Below are 27,080 nucleotides of genomic sequence, written 5' to 3'. Positions count from 1 at the left end.
CGTAACGCTTCCCCGGCCTTCTCTGATGTGGACGTTCAGAACAACCGCAACACTTCACAAAAAAAAAAAAAAAAAAAAAAAGGATAACGCAGAAATACTTTTTGGAGAAAAAACTATTTATTTATTTATTGTCACAGAGCGTTACGTTTCTCTTCCCGACGCCTCCCCGCCCTCGGCGCCCCTCGCTGTGCAACTTGCAAGGGGCCGAACGCAGCCGGGACCCCCAGGCCGTCCCTCGGCGGCGTTGCAGTCCCGAACCCGGCAACGGCTGCAGTCCCCGCAGCACCGCAGCTCGCCCGAAGAACTGCCGGTCCCCTCCTCTCTTCCGCGGCCTGCCCCGCTTATTAGCCCGCGCGAGAGGCCGGGCGGAGGCAGGCCCGGCCGCCTCAGCCCCCGCCCCTCTCGTCGCCGCGTCCCATTCATCCCAGCCCCTTCCTCTGCGCTCCTTCACGGCCGCCGCTCGGCCCGGCCGCCCCTCCCGCCTTCTCCGCCGCGCGGCACGCCGCCAGCCCGGCAGCGGGGAGGGCCCTTCCAGCCGCAGCCATGGCTGCCGAGGGGGTGGACGAACGCTCCCCGCTGCTCTCCGCGCCCAGCTCCGGCAATGTCACCCCCACCGCGCCGCCCTATCTGCCGGACAGCAGCCCCCGAGGTAAGGGCCGGCGGGGAGGGAAGGCGGGCGGGGGGCCGGGGCGGGGGGCCGGGGCGGGGGGCCGGGGCGGGGGGCCGGGGCGGGGGGCCGAGCCGCGGAGCCGCCGCGCGGCCTTTGTCGGAGGACGGCGCGATATGGAGCCGGTAGGCCGTGCTCGGATCCGTGCTCGATGGTCCGCCTCGGAAATAATGGGGAGAATGGTTGGCAGCGGCAGAACAGGTCGGAGCCGGTCTGCAGCGTGACTCGAGCGCGGGTCGGAGCCTGCGAGGTAATTGCGGGGCTTAAATCAGCTCTGGCATTAATTAGGAGAGGGATTAAGCAGGAGACGCTTAGCGCTGAATAGCTAAATTCGGTACGGCGAGGTGCGCGGATCTGCAGCGTCCGTCGGGCGGGAGGAATGAAGTGTGTGGAGCTCTGCTCCATCTCTGGCTGGGGGGGGGCCGAGCTCTGCATCCGGAGATGAGCAGGGGAGGGAAGGGGAGGGGGCTGCCGCTGCGCTGCCCTTGCCAGCGCATCTCAAGGCCGTGGCTGCCTGCTCTGCGTTCCCAAAGCGAGGCCCGTACCGCAGCCACCGACCTGTAATGGAATGGGGTTAACTTCTGTCGACTTACGGAAATTACCTTGTTGATCGATACTGAGTCATAGGTTGAACGTTTTTACTTGCAAAGCAAAAATCGGAAGGCTTAGAAGGTACATTAATAGGTGTTTTCTTTTCTTTTTAATCCAGTCACGTGTTTCACAGCAGAAATCAAAGGAGGAAAGAAAAAAAAAAAAAAAAAGAAAAAGCTGAGACTTAAGGCTAAATGAGATTAGTGTAGCTTTCCTAGCAGCAGCCTTTAAAATGTGAGATTGGTTCTCAGTGGCTCTGCTGCATTGGCCATGTCTGGGGATTTCCATAGAACTGTAGATACAGCATGCACGTACAAGAAGGCTACAAATAAGCATCTGAGTGCTTCAGCACTTCAACCAGTGGGTAGCTGGGTTTCTTTGCTTTGACATGAAAATGTCTTTTTGCTGGTGCTGTGGCTGTTGTGTCCATTTGCACAGACTGTGAGCAGACCAAAAAAAAAAAACCAAAACAGATGGGCTTTTTAATATTTCTGCAATCAAATTGGGCTGCCAATTGAAGCTTTACTGTATGAGCAATCCGGAAATCCACCTTCTTCTAAATTCTACTCTGTTTTTATTCTTTAGAGTCCTTTTTCTGTATCTATTACTTTGAAATACATTTCACTCTATTAGAAACACACTTTAAAAAAAAAAACCAACAAAACAAAACTCAACAAGTCTTTATATACTTCTTAGTTAAGGAAAGTGCATCAGGTCAGGGACTCCTACTTGATCCCTGGATAGAATGCAGAGCTGGGCACTAGTTGGGCCCCAGGAGCTGTGTGCTGCTGCAGCTCCTGCTGACCAGTTTGGCAGCAGTGGGAGGGTGTGGCACTGGAGATAAGCAGCTTTTTTTCAGAAGTGGGGTGGAATCAAATACATTTGCTATTTAGAGGAACCTCTGAAGAAGTGTAGAGTATCTTGTTTAATGGCTCTGTGAGCAATTGAACCTAGAAGCACTTACATATACGCTGCTCTATAAAACCTAAAAAAATGTCTGCAAAACAAAGTCTTGCAAAGGTGCCACGTAGATCAAGTTGCACTAGCTTTCTTGCTCCATGCCTGTGTGTGTCAGCTATCCTTAGAGAAAGCAGCTCCCTTGTGTGGCGGCTACTGGGCAGCCTTTATCTCTTTCTCTAGCGCAAACAGAAGGAAGAGGCATTGTCCAGGTAATGGAATTTACTTTTAAACCATTTTTCTTCTGTGCTTCCTTCTCTGACATTACCTGAAGATGAGGTTGGAGAGATAGAGGAAGGAAGGAGAAGCCCTCAGTGCTCAATACTACCACCTGAATTACGCTAACAGATTCATCCCCATACGTGTAATTGCTGCTCCATGTGTAATCCTGAGCTTTAGAATGAGGCTGTGGTTTGGAAGTATCCTCCTCTGCCCTTGTTGGGCTGCAGCTGAGCCCCACCTGATCCTTTTGAGCATAAGCTAGTGGGCAGCTGGGTGCTACAGAATCCTGGCATTCCTTGTTCCCATGAGGGGAGCAAATGAGAGTTTTGGGATGTGGCCTCAGGGCACAGTTAAGAAACTTCATGTGGACAAGGGCTGGGACCATCACCTCTGCTCCCTGTAGTACAGTGATTATTCTGCTTTCTCCATCCTTGCCTACCAGTCCACTACATAGTTCACTAACTTTCTCCTTTTCCCTTCCCAGATTAGGATAAAGCTGTGTTTAGAAAATGTCAAATGCACTTCTCTTTGACCAAGGCAAGCTGCAGGCAGTTCCCTGTGGTTTCTGTGTTTTAGAATACTGAAGGAGGAAGTGCACAAGCACAAGAATCTTCTCAGGTTGTGTTTTCTTTGCTGCATCTTCTGTGAGGGTTGATGGGGGAATGCACTGTAGGTTAGTCATATACTTCATGGTAGGGGCACTCTGCTGCTCTTGTTGACCTCATTATTGTTGGGTGGTTATCATTAGAAGAAAAGCTGATAAACTGTTAACTGAAATGTCAGTAGCAGAATACTGACATGCAGTATAAATATATCCTGAAGCCTCTGGTGTGTGCATGAAATCTATCTACCAACCATTCATGCCCACCATGTGGACCTTTTGTGAACTGTTATTTAAGATAATAACCTGAAATTCAAGCTGGAAAAAAAAAAAAAAAAAAAAAAAGGTCATATCAAGTACATATGTTAATGTGCTTTGAAAGTGGCCAGCATTTTCATTAAGGGATATGGAGCAGCAAAGTCGAAGACAATTCTTTTATTTCCCTTTATAGCTTTCCTCTGAATATATTTCTCTTTACACTTAGTTCTGGAAGGCCTTGCTGGTTGTTGTTTAGGGAGCCTTTCTGAAGCTCTACTTTAAACACGGATGTTGCAGTGCCTCTGGCTTTCTGCTCTGTAGCAAATGCTGTTTGCTGCAGCACCACTCTGAGAAGCAGCCATTATTGCCTGCTATTGTAAATCTGCTGAGACAGCAGCACAGGAATGAAGAGGCAGCTTACCTGGAAGCCAAGCAGCTTCAGCGTGAGGTTGGAGAATTGGTTGTCTGTGTACTTGCACACCTTATCTGACCGGCTTTAAAAATTTAGAGTTGTTTCTTACAAAGAAGATACAGTCTTAAGGTCTTCCAGCATCACTGAAAGGCTGAAAGGCTTGGGGATACGTCTTTATTAGACAACAGAACGAATAATAATGTTCTTGTTTGCCTTTCCTTGATACAGTTGCCTTGTACCCAGCTGATAGGAGTTTAGTCTCACTGTAAATTGAAAGAGCCAAGCCAAGAAGATCTGCAATCTGGTTGCTGCTTTACAGAAGTAACCTGAGAGCTGGGATTGAACTGTAGTTTCTCGACGGGGGAGTTTGGTTTTCAGCATGCTGGGCGTGCATTCTGTTCTGTGGCTCTTTTTCCTTGTAACCAGGGAGTGTATCAGTTACTGGCTGCAGAAGCAGTTAAGCAGCCTGCTTACAGCCAAGAAACCCCCTCCAGCAACCTTAGCTCGGATTCTCACAGCCAAGGTCTTGCTCTCCAAGTTGTCCGCGTTTCAGAACTCTTTTCTGCTAGTGTGGTGATCTGCTGGGCTGAGATTGTTTGTGGATGGCAAAGTGTGGGATTTTTGTGTGTGCTGTGGGTGGATGAGTGTTTGTTTTGCTTTCATTTGTTTTCCTGTGTTTTGCTGCTGTTGTTTTTCATTTCTATTTCTTCCTTTGTGTGTGGTAGTCTTGTACTGAAAATACAGTATGACAACATTTCAAAATAAAGCTATCCCTGAAAATTTTCAGCTGGGTGCTACTAGACCTCAAACAGAGAAGAAAAATCAGAATAGAACTGAAAGTTACCTGTTTTGTCTTAAGTATGTTGGTTTCTGCAACCACAGCGTCAAAGCTGTAGGTATGAGGTTCTCTTTCTGAAGTTATGAAGCACTGCTGCACATAAGTGAATTTTGCCTCTCATCTGAAATAATTTAAGTCTGTTAGGTTCTATCCTGAGACTCTCAAGATGTCCACTTGTCTTCTGCTGCCTGCAAGTTAAATCAGGTATCAATCTGTATTGTTTGGGGACCAAGTAGCCAGGAGATAGTGCCAAGCAATGGTGAAGCTTAGAAGTTTTGTGATGATATTTTGGATCTTAATGTTTCTTAAATCCGTCCAGTTTACAACATTCACATTAAAATTGAGTGAACAAATGATCTGTGTATCCTTGCAGGCTTAAATTTACTACTTGGACTTGTTGCTTTTCATAGTAGCTAGAGATTTCTCCCCACCTCAGCAGATAATGCATTGTTTGTAAATGGGAAGAAAGCTGATATCCTGTTGCTGATATCCTGTTGCTTCTCTGAGGACTTTGTTGACCATTTGGATGTAATCATGATGTAATTTCTTGTTCAAAGCTGCAGAGTATTTTAAAGTAGTAGAAAAAGTTAAGTACTAAATGTGCCCATTCCTTCTCTGCTTACCTGAAGAGCTTGATGAAATAAAACCCAGTGGTATTACATGCCAAATAATTGTAGTAATAAGCTTGTGAGAGTTTATGTGGAATTGTTTTCATTCCATGAATTCTTAAACTGAGAAGGATCTGAACTGTTTCCTCTTTTCTTTGTTGTGTGTTTGAGGCTGGCAGTGCTGAAATTAGGCTTGCCACAAGAGCACAGGGCTGTTATGTTCTCTGTTATGTTGGCTTTTGGTCAGCAAAAATATTTAGGACCCTTAAAAGTAGAAGATCTGAAGGTTTTATTCATGTCAAGGCCATGTTGGATGGGGCCCTGGCAACTTGTTCTAGTGGTTGGCAACCCTGCACATGGCAGAGAGTTGGAACTGGATGGTCTTTAAGGTCTCTTCCAGCCCAAGGCACTCTGATTCTCTTGGTATAGTCCAGGTGTGCTTTTGCTGAACTTGAAAAAAGAAGCGTTTCCCATCCAAGATCTGACCTGGGCTCCTGCGGGATTTGTTGCCTGTTCCATTGCCTTTGCTTCTTTAGTTGCTAGGAATCCTGGCCTCTTAATTATGCCTGTAGTAGAATTTTCCTCTAGCATATTTGGTACTTTACTATAAATATTCATGGATGTTTCAGTCTCTTCAGTTGTTTACAAGTGCTGGATAAGCTCTTCTGTTTACCTGGCTATGACTATTCTGCTTATCATCAGAAGCCACCCTTGGATTCTAGTAATCCATGTTTCTCACTTGCCCCTTTCTTTACTACTAAGAGGCTGATTTGAAAATTAAATGGAATTGCTTAGATGAGACTCATCCAACGCACCTTTCTGGGGTGATTTATCTTGTTTTTGTGTTGCTGATATGCTCTATGTATAACTATGATGCTTGAAATGTTGCACAGATGATTTGGGGAGGGAGGGGGGAATGCAGAGTAAACTTAGATTTATCTAATGTTGATATCAATAATTAACTTCAACATTTTTTCCCCTTTTCTTTCTTTGAGGCTGTGGCTGTTGGTGGCTGTGCTTGCTGACAGTTTTAGGATGCTGTGTTTGGTTTTCCATCTGAGATTTCATGGTCTCTTGCAGCAGAGCTCCCACCTCCATATACTGCCATTGCGAGTCCAGATGCCAGTGGTGTTCCTGTCATAAACTGCCGTGTGTGCCAGTCACTAATCAATTTGGATGGCAAGCTACACCAACATGTTGTTAAGTGCACAGTTTGCAATGAAGCTACGGTAAAAATGGGTTTTTAGCATTTTCTTTCTGTGGTGGGAGGTTGAACTGTGCTGTCAGTAGAATTCATATCCTCACATACAAAGTGAGCTGCTGATGGATATCCCTGTTGAGGGCCTGTTGCTGCAAAGCTGCTGATGCACCTGGCGTGCAAGTTCAAGGTTTGCTGGTACAAGCAGTAAGACCCCAGGTCTTAGGCAGCCAGAGCAAATCTTCCCATTCTGTCCAGCCAGCTCCATGGGGTTTCATTCCAAGGCTGAGAACAAAAAGCAGAGGTTTCATTTAAGTAATGACTCCTCTCTAAAGGAGGGTAAAATGTTTTCTGAAACAATTTTTAGTGGGATGAAAAAGAAGGATTTAATTGTTTAAGCACTAGAAGATTCAAAGTAGCCAGCCCACACCTTTCCCTGGATGCTTTCTTGAAATGATTCTCAGTGAATTTGTGAACATGCTACCAAACCACTGTGCAAACTGAAGCACAACCATCCTGAAGCACAGGAGCTGTAGGTCCTATCCAATGCTGTGCTGATCACAGTCCTTTTTGCTCCTCCTCCCCATTTTCTTAATTGAAATCTTCAGCTTTTGAGCTTCTCTGTTTCTCTTATTTTTTTTTTTTTCTCCCCACCAGTTTTAGTTTGGAAACCTGATGCTGCAGCACTCCATAGCTACTGAGATCATTTGCTTAGGAAATGCTGAGTTGTATTTATTTTATAAAGTGAATTGTCCAGAGAAGACATAAATGTGTAGGAATGTTGTTTTTTTTCTTTCTCACTTGAAATGAAAAGTGAAAGTAGAGAAACTGCCACCAATACTCACCTTTCCTACTGATATGTATAATATTGCAGACCGCAGTAGAGTTCAGCTTCTGAAACTTGTGACTTTCTGTACGAAAGGGCTCCAGAAACTTGACTGTCAGGTTCAAGGAAGATGATTTCAATACGTTTTAAAATAGGCTGACAGTTCAGCTAAGTCTGCATATTCTGTTACTGAGAGCCAGACTTTGATTCTTTTGCCTCTGAATAAAGCCGTTATATCAGGCAAGGAGACTTAATGTGTTGACTGGTTTTTGAAAAATATACCGCTACTTAAGCTCATATTTAAAAAATAACTAAGCTGAAGACTTGAGTTCTTTATTGCTAAAATATGAAAGCTTGTTTCCCCCATTGGTTTGCAAAAATTCTTGTTACTGAAAATGCTCTTATGAGGAATTTTTAGTTCCTCTTTTTTTTTTTTTTTTTCCTATTTGGAAGGGAAAGGGAACCTTTTTTTTGATTTGCAAGTTTATTTCTGTAAGAGGAACTGTATTTCCTTGTTAAGAACTTGTCATGTAGCTCTGTTTTGTCATACTTCGATGAGGAAGAAAGTGAATTGTTATGACTTCTGATGTGTGTTCTGTGTTTTCTTTTTCTTTGTTTAGCCAATCAAAAACCCTCCTTCAGGGAAGAAGTATGTTAGATGTCAGTGTAATTGTCTGCTTATCTGTAAGGATACATCTCGGAAAATAGGCTGCCCAAGACCAAACTGGTAAGAGTAACATCCATAATCTCCTGAAAACTTAAATGCATGAGTTGCTCACTTTGTCTGATTCCGGGTGGGAACTTCTGAAGAAAACAAGAGAGGTAGCAGTAGATTGGCTTCAATCTGGTACTCCCGTACTCCCTTCTTTGGTTTGCTGAGTTTTCAATTTCTTACCTTTCAACTTTAACTTACACATTGTTTAGAGTGGAAAGAAATGTGATTGCTGCAATGAACATTCTTACAGAGATAGGAGTGTTTCATTTCAAGTATTGCAGCCATAATAAGGTGGAAACTGAGATGGAAGTTGGATCTGCAGATATTAGAGTGTAGACTCCACCACACTGAGTGCCCTAGTCACCAGTCTGCTGGCTCTTCTGGTTTTGAATCATACTTTTTGACCTTGTTTCTTTTCTCTTTGTTTTTTTTTTTTTTGTTTTTGTTTTTCCTCCTGGCTGCTATGGCACTGGGGAAAATTTCACTGAAGTCACAGAGCTTTTTGTAGAGTTCATGGGATACTTCAACTGTAATATGTCATGTGTTTAGTAACTGGGCCAGGTTACTAAACAGGTTATCAGAAGGTCTCCAGTCTTGCTGAACTACTTCCTGAAAGCATATCTCAGCAGTTTTGCTAAGATAGTCTTGGTACTTGTCTTATTAGAAGATGAGCTAAACTGGAGTAATTTGAAGCAGTTGAGGAGTACGCCCTAAATGGAAGGCTTCTAGTTTGAAGGGAGGCCATCCAGCCTGCAATTTTGGTTGCATAAGAGAAGGCATGCATTACAAGTTAAATAATGCTTTCATCTTTCCTTTTCTGTTTTCATGCTAGGAAGTCTAATTCTTGTTAGTTAATTTGGATACTGTAATTTTGGATGGATACATTGTATAACAAGTTGGAAATACACTGAGCATAAAAGCAAATACTAACTTTGTTAAGGTAAATTGATGGTGTTTAGTCAGACTAGGGTGGTTTCTTCTGATTCTCTCTATTTGAATAGTATTTTTACTACAGGGATGCAGAGATGCTGCTTATGTTGACTTGTTTTTTGGTAGTGGGAAGATGCAGAATCTGACTTGGAAAGAAAAATTAGATTATGAAAGAGTAAAGACTCTTTCAACATGCTTCACGTAGGCATGTACATTCCAATTCACAGGCATGCTCAGCCCAGTTATTAAGATTTCTTTTTCCTGAGGAGTGTTTCTACCATATGATAGCAAGTCTTTGATCTCTACAGGGTTCTGGCTTGCATGCCAGATGTTTTCAGAATTGACAGGGGCATCACTTTAGAAGAAGTTCAAAATTGTCTGAATCATCTGTTTGGGGAAAAAAAATATATATATAGTTTGAAGGGGCAATGCTATGGTAGTGACTGACTGAACTAATTGTTTCAGTGCATCACCCTTTTCTTTTGTGAGCTTAATTACATATACATGTAATGTTCTTAATACAGTAGACGCATCATTACTCTTGGTCCAGTAATGCTGATCCCAGAAGAGCAGCCAGCTCAGCCTGCCTTGCCAGTTCAACCAGATGGAACTAGAGTGGTGTGTGGGCACTGTGGAAATACTTTCCTTGTAAGTAAAGCACCAGATTCTCCTTCTCACTGAAGTGTGCCATTGGTCAGGCTATTGTAAGCATTTCTAAGAGCATATTGCCTTGCTTTGTGGCATCTTGAAGGAAGTAAAGCTGCTTCTGTGCTCATGTTGCTATGAACATATTTGGTTATTTCTACATTCATTTCAATAAAATATTTATTGGTTTTTCTCTGCCTGCATCAACAAAGCCCAAAGCCACTGTTACAGCTCAAGTGTGAGAGCGGACAGTGCTGGAAAAGGAACTTACATATCTGTTCTATTTGGACTTGCAATGATGGTTGCATTCTGCAGTGGCTAAGGTGACTTAGTTTCTGCTGTTGCTCCATGGGATTCTGAATGCTGTTCATTGGAGCACTTTACCATCAGGTTGTCCATCAGTTAAGATGTAGAGATTGGTATATATCTAAGGATGAAAATTCTTCCCACTTGATGAAAGGATGCTAGGTAATCTTTTGCTGCCAAGGCGTCTTTTCTTTTATATGAATAAGGGTCTAGTGTACTTGAATTTTGATTTAGAATCGTAGAATCACCAAGGTTGAAAAAGACCTAAAAGATCATCCAGTCCAACTGTTCACTTATTACCAATAGGTGATTTGAGAACAGCTTCTGCTGTAAGTAAGGTTTAACTTTGTTATCTAGCAGTGCTAAAATATTTATCAAGTTTCTTAATAATGGCAAATGGCTGAGATGAGTGATAAAGCCAAATGACCTACAGCATCACTGGAGAATTATGTTCCTGAAACAAAGAACTGTAAGGTACATAAGGGCCAGAGAATCCTCAAATGCATTTCATGAAAGCAAAAAGGAAGCTCAGAAGGTGGTGCTTTGTGTGGATTGTTATCTGCAGTGAGATAAATGTTTGCTTGTGATGGGATCTGCAACAGAATAAACTTGTTCCCTGATCTAGATCAATTACATGTATAATAATGTCTTAACTACTGTGATAGATAAAGAATGCAAGGAGCGAGATATCTCTTCCAACTTCTGCTTTTTAAAGGAGATATTTGATTGTAAATTTGCAAGTGATGGAATAGCTGAGAAACCATTTAGATTCTGGATACATTCTTTTGTTGATTCTGGCCCCTGTATTAAAAAACATGTTTTTAATACTATTTTAAACCCTGCTGAATAACAATAGTCTGTAACTAGAGAGAACTGGAGTGGGTTTTCTGTTTTGTTTTTTAATGCAAGTCTGAATGTGAGCTTAATTACTTAGAGCATTTTATGCAATATACAAATAATGTTACTAACAGAAAGTGAATGGATCTATGGAAGAAAAAGGCCATTTCAAGTATGTATTTTAAACTAGGAGTATTTCACTGAAGGATGCCTTCTCTTGTAGTCACTTTTTTAGCATAGCATGTTAACAAACTTAGATACATGCATGGATGTTGCAGTCTGATACAGGCCATTTTGTAATGCAGTTAAGTAGTTTAGAACTACTGTTTAAAAACCTACAGGTGAAAGTAAATCTGTAAAAGAGTTAACAAAACTACTAAGTTTTGTTAACAGAGAAGAAATCTCTACTATGTAATTCAATCACTTTTTTAATTATTGTTAGGGAGAGTCAATGTTATGAAATAAGAATTTTTACTAAATTGTTGGCCTAACTTTTGAGTGCTCTCATCAGCATTTATTGGTCCTCTGTCTTTTTTCTTTAAGTGCAAGCCAAGTTAATTCTGTAGTTTATGCTCTGAACTTCTTTAGGTGAAATTCTGCTGTGAAAAAGTAGGAAAACATAAGGAGGAAAAAATACAGAAGACTAGTTTTGCCCGTAACGACCAGATTATGCATTAAAAAGCTCAGATTGGTAATTCAGATTTAGTGCATGTGACTTCATGTCTGATGGCTCCTTTAGTGAACTGCATCATTCAGAACTTTGAAGTTGTATCTGATTTGCACAGTCCGTTTAAAAAAAAAAACCCTCAAAATCATTAGAAATGTATACTTTATATTCTCTTAATGATGAATTATTGTGAAGCTGAACCTTTTTCTTGCTGTATGCAGCTTTCCTAGAACTCTTTGCTTCTATCTTTTTCTGTTGTTAAGTTCACAGTTCTACACACACATTTTTTTTAGCTAGGTAAACTCAGGAAATAGTTCTGTGTTCACTCCCAACCCCAAGCAAATAATTGTAGCTGTGCTTTAGCAGGTCTGGAAACTGGAGTTTTGTGGAGGTATTTCTGCACTTATCTCTTCATTGTGAAGCAAATATGTAACACTAGCTTCATCTCAGTAAGGTATCTCCTTTGCTTCACTGGGCAGTTAGATAGCTCACCCCCCCCCCCGCCTCCCTCAAAGAAAAGGCAAAGCTAGAATGCCTGGGGTGAAAATGTCAAATGGTCATTTGCATGTTCTGTGTTATCTTCTAAAAGTTTCAAATTACCTCTTCTCAAAGAGTTTATTTTTGCCATATAAAAGCATATTTATGGGGTGTGATTCCAAGTCAAGTGATCCTTTTAACTTAGAAGCATGCTTGACACTATGCAGCACCCTTGAGTTTCTCAGCTGGGAAAGTAACTTAATGGCTGTTACTATAGCTGAACTGCAGTACTTACTTGCATTTTGTTCTTCAGATTATCTTAATTTTTTTTCCCCCCATGGATAAGATAGTAGGAGCCATTTCTGTGTTTTCTGTTTCTGGTAGATCTGAAATTTGGACAAATGTGAAAAAAGTGGTAAAATTGAAACAGAGGGCAGAACAGGATTTAACCATCCTGCTAAAGAAGTCTAATCTTGTTGTGGGCCTTGTTTGAGAGCTTCTGGACTTGGGCTGTTGGCTGAGTTAAAGCTCGTCCTGGCAGTAAGCTATTCCTACCCTCTGCCAGTTGCTGCTGTTGGTTTGTGTCTGTTGGATCAGGCTGAGTTCTCATTGCAGTCTTCCAGTACCTAAAGGGAGCCTACAAACAGGAAGGGAATCGTCTCCTCAAAAGAGTAGATAACAGCAGGACAAGGGAAATGGTTTAAAGTTGAAGGAGGGAAGATTTAGGTTGGATATCAGGGAAGCTCTTTACCAAGAGAGTGGTGAGGTGCTGGAACAGGCTGCTTAGAGAGTATAGAGTCTCCCTACCCCAGAGATATTCCAAATTCACCTGGATGCTTTCCTCTGTCGCTTACTGTAGGGATCCTGCTTAATGTGGGGGGTTGGACCCAATGATCTCCAGAAGTTCCTTCCAACCCCTATGATTCTGTGACATAGTGGCAGGCAAGAGGGGTTGTGGACCCCCCCCCCCCCCCCCCCAACTTCTGGTGTGCTTTCAGAGACCTTCAGGGTTGAAGAGCTATGGAAGGCATGGGCTGGAAGTTAACACCAGTCCCTTTGTCACAGAATCACAGAATCACAGAATCACCTGGGTTGGAAGGGACCTCAAGGATCATGTAGTTCCAACCCCCCTGCCTAGCAGGGCCACCAAACATCCACATTCAGATCAGGTAGCCCAGGACCCCGTCCAACCTGGCCTTGAACACGTCCAAGGACGGGGCATCCACAACCTCCCTGGGCAGCCTGTTCCAGGGCCTAACTACTCTCCTTGTGAAGAACTTCCCCCTAACATCCAACCTAAATCTTTCCTCCTTCAACTTTGATCCATTTCCCCTAGTCCTGCTGTTGTCAGCCCTTCTGAAGAGTTTACTCCCCTCCTGGGTGTAGGTTCCCTTCAGGTATTGATAGGCTGCAATGAGGTCGCCCCGCAGCCTTCTCTTCTCCAGGCTGAACAAGCCCAACTCCCTCAGCCTGTCCTCATAGGGGAGGTGCTCCAGCCCCCTGATCATCTTAGTCGCCCTCCTCTGGACCCTTTCCAAGATCTCTATGTCTTTCTTGTACTGAGGGCTCCACACCTGGACACAGTACTCCAGATGGGGCCTCACAAGAGCCGAGTAGAGAGGGACAATCACCTCCCTGTCCCTGCTGTCCCTTGGGTACTATCAGTTTTATGTGGTAAAACGAATCAAATATAAAAGTAACTTTGAAACAAATTAATTTAAGAAGCAATAAAAAAATTGAAACATTTCTTAGTGTACTGAAGAATTTATATTTGTGGAAGAGTCTTGCTTTCCAAAAACAACTTGTGGTGGGAATGGGGGACTTTTTGATAGGAGCAGCTGTACATAGTTGTTTAAGTCAATTATAAGAACACACTCATTCTGTCTTGTCCTGAGAATTGTTCTAAGCTCAGAAGGTAGAAGAAGGTTTGTGATATTCTGGTAATCCCACTGACTGATGTCTCATTTTGTCTCCAGTTGAAATAAGCAAGAGCTTTCTGTAATTTTGAACTAATTGGTGATTTGGGTTATTGTCTGTGTTGCTTTTGTTGTGAGAGATGGAAAAGACAGTTTTGTATCTGTGGAACTGTGTTATATTTAAATATGTTTTTTATTGTGGAATTGTTTTGTAATATCTATGGATGTTTAATTCTCATGCAACCGACTTGAAATTTTATTAAGCACATGAAACAGCATCAGGTACTTTCAGTAAAAAAATATTATCAGTGCTTTTGTTATTTCCATCCAAATTTGATACACAAATGCATTTGAGTTTGTATCAGTTAATGACTATGGTTAATAATTAATCGGGAATCTTTAATAAATCCATAGAAATATCATTAATGAGTAACTTTAGAAATGGAGTTGCCTACTGTGGGATAAAAGCAGTGATGTTGAATTACAGATATGTAAGTCCTGGATTTAGACTTGCTTCTATTTCTGGAGCTACGGTGTGAGTAGCTGAAAGAACATCTCCAGAGAGGCCTGTCTCCATCTCTGGCACTGACAGATGAGCCTTATCCCACAGTTACTGTGTACAGCCAATGGAAATAAAGCAGTCTTTGGCATGGGTGCGTGCAAACAGCAAATTTGCTCCTCTGGCAAAAATGTGGAAATAGCATTAAGGCTCAAACACGTGTTGTTCAGCTAAAGGAAGTAGACAGAAGCTTTCCCTTTGTACTTCAAGGGACCCAACCAAACTGGTAGATCAGTTTGGCTGAGTCCTTGTAACATTGAAAAAGCAACTTTGTAACTTGGATGCTTCAGAACTGAAGAGTAAATAACTGAAGTTTGGTGGGTTTTCTTGGTGGATGATTATCTCCATTACAAGTAAATAAAACTGAGGGATGGAAATAGGAAAAATACATTGTAAATACAACAAATTGGACCCTTGCTCACAACAAAGCCTGTTAGTACTAGCTAAGCATTATAAGCCACTTCTGTTTGTTTGTGCAGAAATTTGTAAATTCATTTTCACTGTTTAAACAGTGCTATGATATAGCAAGGTCCTGTATTCCATGCAAGTTGAGGCTCTGATTTTGATTTGTGTGTGTAGCAGTTAGGATTTGTTTAGTATGCTGACTTCTGATTTCTCACAGAGATAAGGAAGTTCAAAATGGAGGCATTAAGATCTTGTACTGTAGCTTCTACCCATGCTAGTTATTTGCTGTGTGACTCATGCATAAATTAAGAGCGGAGAGAAGAATGTGTTTAACAAGAAGACTACTTCCAGGTGAGAAAGGCAGCAGAGAAGAGCTGCAATTACAGCATAACTCCTCCGGAATAAAGAACTGTAGTCCAATCCCCATTTTCAAGGCAAACATCTTTGAAATGTTTGTTTTGTACTGTCACAGAATGCTGTGTTTAAAAAACAAACAAACAAACAAAAAACAGAACAAAAAACCTAAGACCAACAAAACAAACTTGCTGTTTTTAATGAGGTACAAGAGCGTATCCTTTGGAGGTTGTGTCAGATGTTTCTTCTAATGATGTTTGCCAGATAGATTTTGGTCTTTGTGGAAGTTTGTGACTGTACTATGATGACTTTATATATAAACCTTCTGAAAATGTTACATAACATTCTCTGCTTTATGTATATAAAACTTGTGTTTTAGAAAATATGTTTTTATTATTTGATTAATGTTTCTTTGAATGCTCAACTCATTCTTCACAAGTGAAGTTAGGGTTGAGGAAAGATGGGAAAATGCATCTGTCTGTAATTGTGCCAAAGAAAACATTTACTTTTATTAGGATATGTTTGTAGTCTTGGAATTAAGAGGAGAAAAAAAAATAAAAATATTAATATTATCATGTTGCCCATAGTTCATCTGTGGATGAAACCATGTTACGTCAAACAAATCTTGCAATACTAAGACAAGTCATGGGAAATTTTCACATGGCAATCCTAATTCTGTGTTGCCACTGACAAAAGGGCATCTCATTTACGGAAGAAAGCAAGAAACAAGTCTTAGCCTGAGAAGCAAAATGTTTTCACGTTGGCATGAAGTACAACATTTTCTCAGGCCAGTTTTTCAACTTTTTTTTTTTGTTCTCTTTACAGTGGATGGAAGTGAGGTTTAACACACTAGCAAAATGCCCACACTGCAAAAAAATGTAAGTTTTCTGAAAGCAAGATTGTGTAAACTAACTTTAAATTTAAGTTCCCTGTTTCTGCTGTAAAAGTTATCTGGAGTAAAATCTGTTTGCTGTACTGATTTTTTTTCTTTTGTCATTCCCCTCTGAGCATCAAGGCTAAAGAGCGTGTTATGTGTGAGTTTTCTGCTGTATGTACAACTCAGTAACTTTGACAAATCTGATCTTCATGTATTAAAATGCCCAGGTGAAGTTGTCAGGAGTCGAAAATATGCTGCTAGCAACAGACAGAAATGGGTTGCTAAAATTAACAGTAGCTAGGACTTCTGTCACTGAAATTTTACTGCTTAGTGCAGTTAATGAGGTAACGTTTAAATGTAGAACTTGAATTGTCTTGTGAGTAGAAGAAAGGAAAAGCTTGTCTTAATTTGAAAGAGGTTTTGTTGATTTCATAAAGTCCACTAATTTGTATTAAGTATCTTTAGCGTGTTAGCTTGTTCAGTAGTGATAACCTGTCTACTCATTTGCTGTTACTTCAGTAAGGAGGAGGTATTCCTTTTTGGAGGAAAAATTAGGATGAGAGAGCCATGAGAAGCTTGAGGTGGGTTTGTTTTTTGGTTGGGTTTTGTTGTTTTTTTTTGCTATTTTTAGCTGAGAATGGGTTTATTTATGTTGGAATAATGTAAACTTAAAAGTAATGGTACCAGCATACATCAAATTTAGATAGGATGTCAATCACAGGGTGTGAAATATGACTTAAAATACTGATTCAGAGACTTAACATGTAAATAACGGGTAGAACAAACTTGCTTTCCTTTAGCTAGATGAGTGCTGCTTCCAGTTAAAGGAGCATATGCTTCTGCTACTGGGAACAGAGAACCTCAGCTGTACTGCATGTTACGGGAAAACTAACAGGTCCCTTGGGAACCAGAAGGCTTAGAATAAATGCACTTTAGCCATTGGCATTGCTTGGCCTTCAGAAGTGCCAGAAATCTTTTGCCTGAGTATTTGATAGAGAAGCCAGCTTAGCTGTGTCTATCCTCAGGACTGTAAATGGTGGGGTATGGAATGGTGGATGTGTTCTAGTTTATTTAGGTCAGATAATATCAGGATCTTGGTGAGTTGTTGCTTTGCATGCTTTTTTTTTGTTTGTTTTTACTGCCTGCTCTTGCATTCAGTTTTTTCCTTTTAGATGCTGACAGGGAGTTAGTGTTTTGTGGTGTTTGTTTTTAAACTAGTTGCAGTTAATATTTTATATTTTTATCACTTAACCTTCAATAGCTGACCTCAGGTCATCCTTCTTTCTTGACTGTTCTTAAGAAAGATTTGCTGTTTCCTTTTGAATGGGAGTGGGATTCATCAATGAAAACTTCCCAAAAGCATCAGCCCAGAAATTATACCGTGTTATCTTTTGTTCTGTCTTTTGTTGAACTGTGTTGTATTTAAAAAAAAAAAAAAAAAAAAAAAAAAAAATTGCTGGAGACAAAGACCTCTTTGTGTTCTGTCTTCAAAGTGCAAAGCATGTTACCTGTATGTAGTAAAAATGGAGTGTAGTCTTTGAAAATTACAGCTGAAGTAGCAACTGAGTTGTAGAATACAAAACACTTTTAACAAATAGTTGTTTTCTACCCTTGTTCTGAGAATTCAAATTATGAAATATGATAACTTTTGAATTAGCTGCTTGGTGTTTTCCTGCCTTTGCATTGTAACAGACAGGAGTTCTGCACTGCCACTAGCATAAGCTTTTCTAGTGAATTTAGGGCACAACATAGGTGAGGCAGAACTTGAAGTTGTGGGAATGGAATAAACAACTGCCATGACCTTCTGTTTTTCTATCAGCCCTTTGTCAGAAGTCACTATATCTGTAGCCAAGTAGTCAGAAGGGAATGTTGAATGCTGTGTTTTGGCCAGCTGGTGAAAAGCTTTCTTCATTAGCAGCTGACCAGTCAGATGTAAAAACACTTACTCCTTCTGTTGAACCTGATGATGATAGTCACTTAAAGGATAGTATAGACTGAGGCAAAAGGCATTTAAAATCACTGCAGGTTTTTCAAGAAGACAAATATTGAAACTCAAATTCTCAAATAGTTCGCATGACTTTTTTTATCAGACTTTAGAAGTGAAGTGAATCTCTCTTAATGGCTTATTTGTAAGTACCTACTTGGGTGGTGCAAACCAGATTTTGACACCAGGAATGCCTCGTGTAATTACAGGGGACTCGGGATGTATTACACAAGGAAGTCAATAACAAAACATAGTTCAGAGAAGGTGAAATTGCTCTGTTTCAGAATTAGGACAACAAATGCAGTTAATAAGGAAGCTGTTGCAAAATGTTTTTACTCTGTATAATTGAGGGTGATCTGAGAACATGGGCAAAACTGTTTCTTTCACTGTTCTAGCATTCCTGTATGATTCAAAATAGAAAATACCAGTTGTTAAGTATCAGTCTCTTGTCCCATCTTTCCTCCCCAAAAATGCTGAACCCTAATGAGCTTAAAATTTGTAGCCAATTAAGGCAGTTAACCCTTAAGAAAAGGAGATGGTAGAACTCTGGCATTTCTATAGCCGATAATTTCAGTAATACTTTTCATCTTCAAAATACTGAATTTTGATTTGTTTTTTTAAAAAGCTGCTAAAAGTACATCTGGAATCATATTTACAATTTCTATTATTTGGAGCATAGGACAGGTCCTGCGTTCTTTCGTGTGCCACTCCTTTAACAGCTGCCTCTTGAGGTTTCCCTTTATTAGCACCTGATGCTGAGTTGGCTTTGGTGTCTCTTATTTGTGCTACCACTGCCTAAAGGTCTGCAGGTGCCTTTGCTTCCTTAGTAGTAACTCAGAAAAAGAAAGGAATGTTTACTCCTTTTTGGATGGCTTTGTAGTGACTTTACCCTCATTAGTCACGCAGTAGAGATGGCTGCTACCTGTACAATGTTCTTTTGACCCCAGTTCTAATACTTCTGAATGAAAACCATCAAACCTTGCAGTTTGTAGGTTTGGGGATATGGTTTCAGCTTTCTTTATTAAAATTAGGGGTGTACATGTGGTTTGGGGTGAGTAGAGGGTCCAGATGACTATTTGAGTGGCCCAATATAACTCAATATAACTCAATATAACTGAGAAAATGAGAAGTAAAATCTGATCTATTGGAATTGCTAAATATACCCAAAGCTGTTATGTGACCATAGAAACTTAATGCTTTTATTTTAGCTTTGCATTCTGTAGAAAGGAAAAGGCAGATAAAATTAAATGAAGACTTCTATTTTTTCTGAACAGCATTTGAGGAGATTATTTTTCCCCCAGTCTTTCTAAATGGGTAGGAAGAGGCACAGCTTGAGAGAAGCTGCAGATGGAGAATAAAGATGGCACCTTCACTATTATGATTACAAAAACAAGGCTGCAAGTCAGGCAGCTTTCAAAGTGAAGATTTCTTTTCCGAAATAAACTTCCTCTGTGAAATATGCAGTACAGTAAATATTGTGCATGTTTCAGGTGTGTTAAACGTGACACTTCTACCATCCTGTTAGCTATTTAGAGCTCATTTTAAGGTATCTAGCTCCATGCTAGAATTAACGTCCTTAGCATATGGCTGGGAAATTTTGCAAGAGGAAGAAACCTGAGGTCAAGCTTAGTGCTCACTGATGTAACTTTTGAAGTATCAGCATTTGAAGTCTGTCTTCATGCTTTCCCCATTTACACAATGTTTGTTTTGTTTTTCTCAAGTGATTTGGAATGAGACAATTCGTTTTTCCTTTAGAATGGCTGTAGGCTTACTTAAGGATTTTTGGGGGAGTGTTTTTTGTTTTTGTATATGTGTGTATGTTCCCCTTTGTGTGTTAGTTAAGTGATCACTGGATGACAGGGTATCACTATTCTCCCCAGTTGGAAATCCTCACCATTGGATAATGGTCACTGTGTTTAGCCCTTGCCTTGCAAGATGAAGCTCAGTTTGTGGATGCTAACTCAAGGACTACTTTTTCTAAAAGGCTCCATGGAGGGAAAAAAAAAAAATTCCTTGTAAAGAAATAATGCTGGAGTAAAGCTGCTTAAGGGAATCTATTTCAAGCCTTCCTAAGATGAATGTATAAAGAATTTTAGTCACATGCAAAGCATATGATACCTTGCTGTGTGGCTAAGCAACTGGAGCCAGAAATTTGGTCAGTCATATGATGGATACACAACTTTAGTTTAGGAGTGCTTTATTCTGTTGTACTGTATTCTCAAGTATGTTGAACCATCATGAGATGAAAATTACTTTCTCTTCTAGCTTTGAACATGCTATAAGAGTTTCCAAAGGCATGTTGATCTCCTAGTGTGGGAGGAAGTACTTTAATGATGATACTGTGCTGCAGGGTGCTTCAGAAGTACCTCTAAGATAGATTTATGAAATCACATCTTCCACTCTGGAGCTTTTAGTTCTCTGTGTTCAACAGCATCAAATAATATTCCTCATTGATGTAGCTGTATGTGATTGGAATTTCTTGGCTTGAGATACACTTGTCACATAATTCTGAGCTTCCAGCCAAAATGTTCTAACCAGCAGTGAAGAATGTAATGTTCTATTAGCATTTTATGTTCCTTTTTGCTGAAGCACTTTAATAGTTTGTATAATGCAGCAGGCAGAGACAAAGCTGCCTGTCTAGGAGTTTGTAGTCTAGATGATGAGTGACAGAACTTCCAAGGGATTTACTTGCTTTGCTTGCCAGCAGTGATTTGTGCAGCTAATTTGGCTTGCAGTAGATGTCTGAAAGAAAATTGGAAAGCAAAAAAAATTGATACGTTTCTGCAGTTAATATAACTGATTTAAATGTCTAAGAATTTCAGTTTTTGGCTTTGCATTTAAACTTCAAGAAATAGGGTAGTGCTTAGCCTACTGACAGTACTGAGTCTGTTCCACTATGTGAATTGTGCATGTTCTTACTGTTAAGATGCTTAGGGGTGGTAGAACTGATTTTCATTTACTTAGGTGCAGTGAGTATATTAAAGACATGTATTGATGTATTAAAACACGGAAGGGTGTCTTACAGCCTACACTGAAGCTTCAAAGCAAACTTGTTTTTGCAATCCAAAGGCTCCTCAAGATATTTATCTGGGTCCACTGTGGTAATAAGATAGATACACCTAGGCCACAGTGTTACTCTTCTCTTTGTTGCAAGCATTTTGAGATGCTAGGTTATTGCTTTTTTTGTGTGTGCTCATGTCTGTGTGTTCATAGTGCCCCTTTAAACAGACTCTTTCACTCTTTAGCATTAATGTAGGCTTTCCCTTTAATTTCATAAACTCAGGTCTGTGTATGTGTATTGCTGATTTATTTTTTTTCTCATTATGACAGACCTGCTGCTTTTTGTGTGATTCTCTTCTTTGAATTCTAAGCACCTTTTATTTTCTAACAGTTCTTCTGTTGGAAGTGCATTGCCTCGGAGACGTTGCTGTGCATATATTACAATTGGAATGATTTGCATCTTCATTGGAGTTGGGTTAACTGTGAGTGATGTGCTATTTTTGTACTTAAAATGGCATTTGGGGCTATGCATGTACAAAAGAGCTCCTTTCATTGACCAGCTCTTTTATTCCCAGCATTTGAACAAAATTGCTTCAATTTGTGTATTGTTGTCAACTCTATTGTAACTATGGACATAATTATCTGAGTTAGCAAGAAAAATGTTCCTAAAAGATCTTCTGGCACTGTGAGATTCTCCATTTCCTGATCTTATATATGTCTTTTATCTTTCTGTGGGGGGGGAAAAAAAAGGCTTCATTTTAGAAATACTGGGGCATCTTGCTCTTGCTATAGCTCTCAAAACTTTCAGGTTTCTAGAAATACATACTGTGGCATAGCCAGAAGTGTAAGCCTCACTGCAGTGGAGGGGAACAGGATTCAAAAGAGTTGGTACTTGTACAAATTATAAAGGAATGTACACCTTCTTATTCTGCCTTGAAGAACAGATATTGCTGTGTTTGACACTTCTTGTTGTTTCTTTTTTTTTTTTCAGGTTGGTACACAAGATTTTGCCAGGCGATTTCATGCCACCTATGTTTCTTGGGCTATTGCTTATCTCTTAGGTTTAATCTGCCTCATTCGAGCCTGCTACTGGGGAGCTATAAAAGTCAGTTATCCAGAGCACAGTTTTGCATAGAGAAATTGTTAGATTATAGCAGATGCTCATCTATTAATTCTGGATATTACATCTTGGACACTTTTAAAACCTTTCCTGTAAGGATTCCATTCTGTTCAAAGTAGTTCTAAGACTGGAGGTCTCTAAGAACAAATGTTCATTGCACTACATAATATGCAAATAGTTTGTTTTGCTGCTAGATTCCCTAGCTCTGAATACTAAAGCTGTGTTTACATGTTCATAACTCTTGTCTTTATAGGTGTTGAATTTGATTTCAACAGACAGTATTAAGTTTTACATTTCTTTCGTTATGTTAAAATTCGTTTGCCATTTTTCTAGATGATCAGTAAGAATTCAAAAGCAAGAGTGTTTATAAGTGTTTCTACAGTAGCTTCACATTTGTACTTAACATTTTAACTACAATTATGTTCAAAGTGGCTTGCTTTAAAACCTAAGCAATAAGCATTTTGCTTGAACTGCTTACTGTATCTTTTGCCTAAGATCATAGTGACCTTACTGGGGAAATGAAAGTTACAAGTGTACTTCAAAAGACTGACACTGTTGATAGAGACATTTGTAAACACTGTATGCTTTGAGATTTTCAGGTAAAGAGATGCTATTTTGGTAGTTTAAATAAATTTCCACTTAGTCAGGATTGGATTTCAGTTAGGGTAAATGCTTTCTTCTCATGGATCCTGGGACTTGGGTGTTTTTTGTTTTACTTTTACTTGGCAGATTCTAAAAGCCATGCTCGGATTATGGAACTTAACTCTGGTTATTTGTGCAAGTTCCTTTACAGGGTCTAAGGGAAGCATTTCATATGACCTGTTTAGAAATACTTCACTGTCATGTAGGTGACTGTAAGGTGGTGATGGGTTGCCTCCTACTTTCCTTTGATCATGTCAGATTTTTCCTGTTCGGGAAAGTTGAGCACTGGTCGTTGCAAAGGGAGACACTGTAAATTCACATGTAAATTCATATTAACTGCTGTAGTAAGAAAATGGGTAAACTTGGATCATTCCATCAGAGTACATCTAGTCAATTGAGCACTCGTAATAAGAGAATACGGAAACAGAACGCTTTTCCTAATGATGTATTCACAAAGGATTGAGGGACCAGTTCTTGCACTGCCCATCTTTATAGTTTTAAACAAATTTTTGCTAAATTCAGAAGGAATGTCCTGAGTGATTTAGACTGTAGTGATTTAGATAATGGGGTTGGATGGGTAAATTAATGTGGATGTTTCAGGGATACATGTAATTTAAATTATCTATGTTCCTCCTAGGACATAATGATATTCAGATAAGGATTTTGGAGCACAATAAATGTAAATGATCAAACTGTAAATGATCTGTCTTTGTATGATGCTAAATGTATAAAGCAGTAGCTCAGGATTACAATGTACCTTTTACAAATAAACTAATAAAGAAATAAAGATTATTATTCAAACATAATGTATTTTTTTTTTAATATATAAGTACGAATACAGAAGTGGAAGAAGAATTCATTAATATGATAGGTGCTGTGCATTTATGGTGAGCTCTGCCTTTTTTGCTGAACGGAAGCCTCAGGAACATAAAAGAACAAGAACAAATTGCTGTTTTCCTGACATTTTGGGAAGAATGCAGAGAGAATAAATACCAGCTGGGACCACTGCTGGGATTGCGTTCTCTTCTGAATGACTGATTGAGAGGAATACAGCAATGTAGTCTGTTTTCTTAATGCTGTTAATATCCCTCCATGGTAGGTGATCATTGTCGTCCTTTGCGTCTTAAACCTTCAAACACTTTTTCTAGTTGTCTTGTATTTCAAAATAATGTCTGCCCTAAACATCTTGAAAAAGAGTCAGTGGAAGCTGCATTGAAAATCATCCACTGCTTTTGTATCCTAAGAGAAGGAAAAAAAGGAAGCCTGACTAATGAAATAATTGATGAGAACTTAAGAAAAATTATGGCATTTTAAACATGCAAGAAAGTTTGTACAGAACTGTAGAAGGAAATCTACCAAGAACTGGAATAGATGTGGTGACTTGTGAAGCAGGTTCATTTGCAGAAAGTCCTTGTGTTCTGTGCCAGGCAACGTTTCAATCCCTTAAGCTTTCACTAAGCTTTAAATTAAAAAAACAAGCAGATCTGTCCTGTGCATACTGACTACTAGAAGAATTTTGAGATTTATTATTAGTTTTTTAGATCACTAGTTTCTTTTGTTGGCTTTTAATGATCTTTTCCTTGATCACTGTACTGCATTGGGTGGGGGAAGGAACTGTCTGAACTCAGGATTAAGGACTCCTGTGCTTTCAGGCCTTATCTTTCCCCTTTCTAAATCTCTTCCCCTCCTCACTGAAGAGATTTATGTGAGAGAGATGGAGTGTTGCTGACTAAAAACTGTTCAGACCTTAACTCTTTATTTTTTAATCATGAACCTACTGGTGAATGTCTTTTTTTTTTTTTTTCTTGTATCCCTTATAGATTGCAGTATGTTTCATTTTAAGTGCTGTCCTCTGCTTTTTCTGAAGTTATGGTTGGTTATCAGAAGATCATTGCAATGAGCAGCATGTTGAAAGGAGACAGAGGTTTCAATTCAGCCAGAAATTCATCATGAAGTACATAAAGAAGGTGTTGAAATATCCTCGGAACCATTTGTTGAAATGTTGAAAAATAGAATATGAGCAATATTTGTTTTTTTTCTGCTCTTTCAGGTAGTGTATGTTTTCACAAGGCAGCAGCTTAATATCAAATGTTAGAAAATCCCTGTAACTCAAAACGTGGACTTGAATAATAATTAGGTGAGCAGCAGCAAAAATGACTTGTCATGTTAGATCAATCTAAATGTCTTTTAAGATATGGTGCAAATGAAGCACAGAATGCAACATGTCCTCTAATGGTTAGCAAAGTCTCTAAAAACACTTTTCAAGTGTTTTCCTAAGCAAGCTTGTGAAACACAGCAGTAAAATTATTCAAAGATTGTTAAACGGGGGGGGGGGGGGGGGGGGGGGGAGGGGGTGTTTGCCACTTGTGTTTTTAAAGTATGCATTTCATGCCTAAGTGGTAAAAAAAAAAAAAAAAAAAAAAAAAACTGATAAAAACTCAGAGCAAGCTGAAAGGGTGGATTTCAAGTCAAATTCTTAAATTGAGGGCAATATGCAATGAAATAAAATCAATTGCTATCTTCCATAGCTTGTAGCTAGGAAGAAATGCTAATATATCCCAAAACATCTGCACTAGTTAATATGTCAGTAGGATGGGGATGGTGGCTAGAAGATGAAACAGTCTTTGCTTTTCTGCTCTATGGGGAGAGTCCTCACTGAACTTCTGTGTGCAGCTTTGGTTGATGCATTTCAGGTAAGGTATTGACTGATTACTTCCACATGAAAACTGGAATGAGTAACTTGAGATGTCCAAAGCTTGACGTGCAGAACAGGCTGAAAGAACTAACAAGGACATATTTAAATAAAGAAAAGGCTGCAAAAAATAACCAGAGAATAAGAAGTAGATATCAAAAAAACATGACATAGGTTGCAGAGATTTAGGTTAGGTGGGAACTTCAGGCAAAACTTTGTTAGAGTAAGGAAAAATAAAAATGCTGTATTGATGTAGTCATAAAATTAGAACGTCTCTCAGGAATAGGACAGATGTATTTAGATGTACCAAGAGAGAGAAAAAAAAAACACAGCCTTGTTCCCTATAATACTGATTCTAAGGTACTTCTGTTAGTTTCTGATACCTCGTCCTCTGACTGTAAGTTTTGATATAATTATTAGATTAATTTTTAGATGCATTAAGGATTACTGGAGATTTTTTTTCCCATTAGACCATCATGAAAACAAAACACATTTGAACAAGACACTGAGATCTGGAATTGAATTCCAAAAGGTAGGACTGATGTGGTGCCTTCCTTGCTGCGTATAGTATTTTCCTCTGTGGAGGTCTTTGCTGTATTGTTTCTCTAACACTGAAACAGTATTTTCCCCTTAAATAATGTCAGGAGATAAATAAAAAGCAATAAAGCCTGAACTCTAATGTTCATAAACCATCTTTTCCAGAGGTATTGAAGGTCACCAAGGAATTCATGGTGTGATTTCTGCAAGAAAAAATGTGCAGATCAGAGGATGATGAGTTATGATTTTACTTGGTTTCCATTAACCTGTTTTTCTGTTTTGGGGGGATAAGAGGTTTTATTATTTTTTTTGCCTCTTTCTCACTCTTCATGCCTTCCCCCTCCCCCCCAAAAAAAGAAAAGAAATCTGAGGTAGAGTTGCAAAACTTCAAGCTTGTTTTGCTGTTTCTGTATTTTGAGACCAGAAAAAAAAGTTAAGGTTGGTCTTAACAGCTCAGCAGCATTGTCATAATATCTAAAACCTTTTGATTATTTCAAGCAGAGAAGAAGCAGAGCACATGAAAGAGTGCTGCTGAGGGCTAGGCTGGTGAAGCATTTTGCCTTCTGGACCAGGTCATAGACAGGCATCAGAAGGCAACGCTCAGGGGAAGCGGTCGGGGTGCGACTTCAGTCTATGCAAGGTAACACTAGGAAAAAAAATACTTGTATGGAAACAAGCTCTATCAGTTCTCATTTCTGGCATGAGTTGACTTTTTTTCAAGTCAAGTTTCAAGCACATCATGTATCTCTTTCTGCTTACTTTCCCTCTGTGATTTTGGTTCACAATTGCAAGGATTGGTGTTCCTATTTCAAAAATGAAAACATGAAGATGCAGAATTGCTTAGCTCTTAGCTCAAATTGCTTAGCTCTTAGCAGTAGAAAATTGCAATCCTAACGCTTTTGCAAGCTGGATGCTCACAGCATGCATGTTTCTCTTATTAGCAAGGTTTCTTTTCTTTATGGTGAAGTTAAGAATACGTTTGTTGTAGTAGCCATGTCAGCTTCAAGTATTCCACTTGTTCAGCTTCCCACTAGCTTCTGTCACCCTACCATGCTCCAGCAGCAGTGCTGTGCTGCAAGGATATCAGGGAGAAAGCCTGGTAGAAAGTAACTTCAGAGCTGCCTCATTGGTTCAGATTTCCTTCTGTGATTTTTGCCTGTACAGTTGATGTTTGTCAGATTGCGTGGAGATGGAGGAACAAAAGGCTGAAGGTCAAGAAGAAGAGGAATTTAATCCAGT

General features: G+C 39.8%; 1 protein-coding gene across 3 annotated transcripts; it reads left to right on the top strand.

Moving 5' to 3' along the window:
- Positions 1-420: 420 nt before the first annotated feature.
- Positions 421-23,418, top strand: PIP4P2 (phosphatidylinositol-4,5-bisphosphate 4-phosphatase 2). 3 transcript variants are annotated; one of them, XM_052703381.1, is made up of 7 exons: positions 431-649; positions 6,235-6,383; positions 7,799-7,905; positions 9,348-9,471; positions 15,815-15,867; positions 21,242-21,332; positions 21,842-22,108. In XM_052703381.1, the coding sequence occupies exons 1-7, from the start codon at positions 544-546 to the stop codon at positions 21,983-21,985; spliced, it is 774 nt and encodes a 257-aa protein (XP_052559341.1). In that variant the 5' UTR covers positions 431-543; the 3' UTR covers positions 21,986-22,108. The 3 variants fall into 3 exon arrangements, with proteins under 3 accessions (XP_052559340.1, XP_052559338.1, XP_052559341.1); XM_052703380.1 differs by lacking the exon at positions 15,815-15,867 and having other exon boundaries at positions 421-649; positions 6,238-6,383; positions 21,842-23,418; XM_052703378.1 differs by lacking the exon at positions 15,815-15,867 and having other exon boundaries at positions 425-649; positions 21,842-23,418.
- Positions 23,419-27,080: the final 3,662 nt, after the last annotated feature.

The sequence above is a fragment of the Tympanuchus pallidicinctus genome, unplaced genomic scaffold (genome assembly GCF_026119805.1).
Source record: "Tympanuchus pallidicinctus isolate F22 unplaced genomic scaffold, pur_lepc_1.0 scaffold5, whole genome shotgun sequence".
Classification (NCBI taxonomy): domain Eukaryota; kingdom Metazoa; phylum Chordata; class Aves; order Galliformes; family Phasianidae; genus Tympanuchus; species Tympanuchus pallidicinctus.
The sequence above is the reverse complement of the archived record's forward strand: the minus strand, read 5'-3'. Positions and strand labels throughout refer to the sequence as shown.

What these genes read in the sequence shown, in the direction of transcription:
- PIP4P2 (XM_052703378.1), top strand. Translation starts at nt 544, where the DNA reads ATGGCTGCCGAGGGGGTGGACGAACGCTCCCCGCTGCTCTCCGCGCCC. An exon ending in GCCGGACAGCAGCCCCCGAG is followed by an intron (nt 650 to 6,234) that starts GTAAGGGCCGGC and finishes GGTCTCTTGCAG; the next exon opens with CAGAGCTCCCACCTCCATAT. An exon ending in ACTGTGGAAATACTTTCCTT is followed by an intron (nt 9,472 to 21,241) that starts GTAAGTAAAGCA and finishes ATTTTCTAACAG; the next exon opens with TTCTTCTGTTGGAAGTGCAT.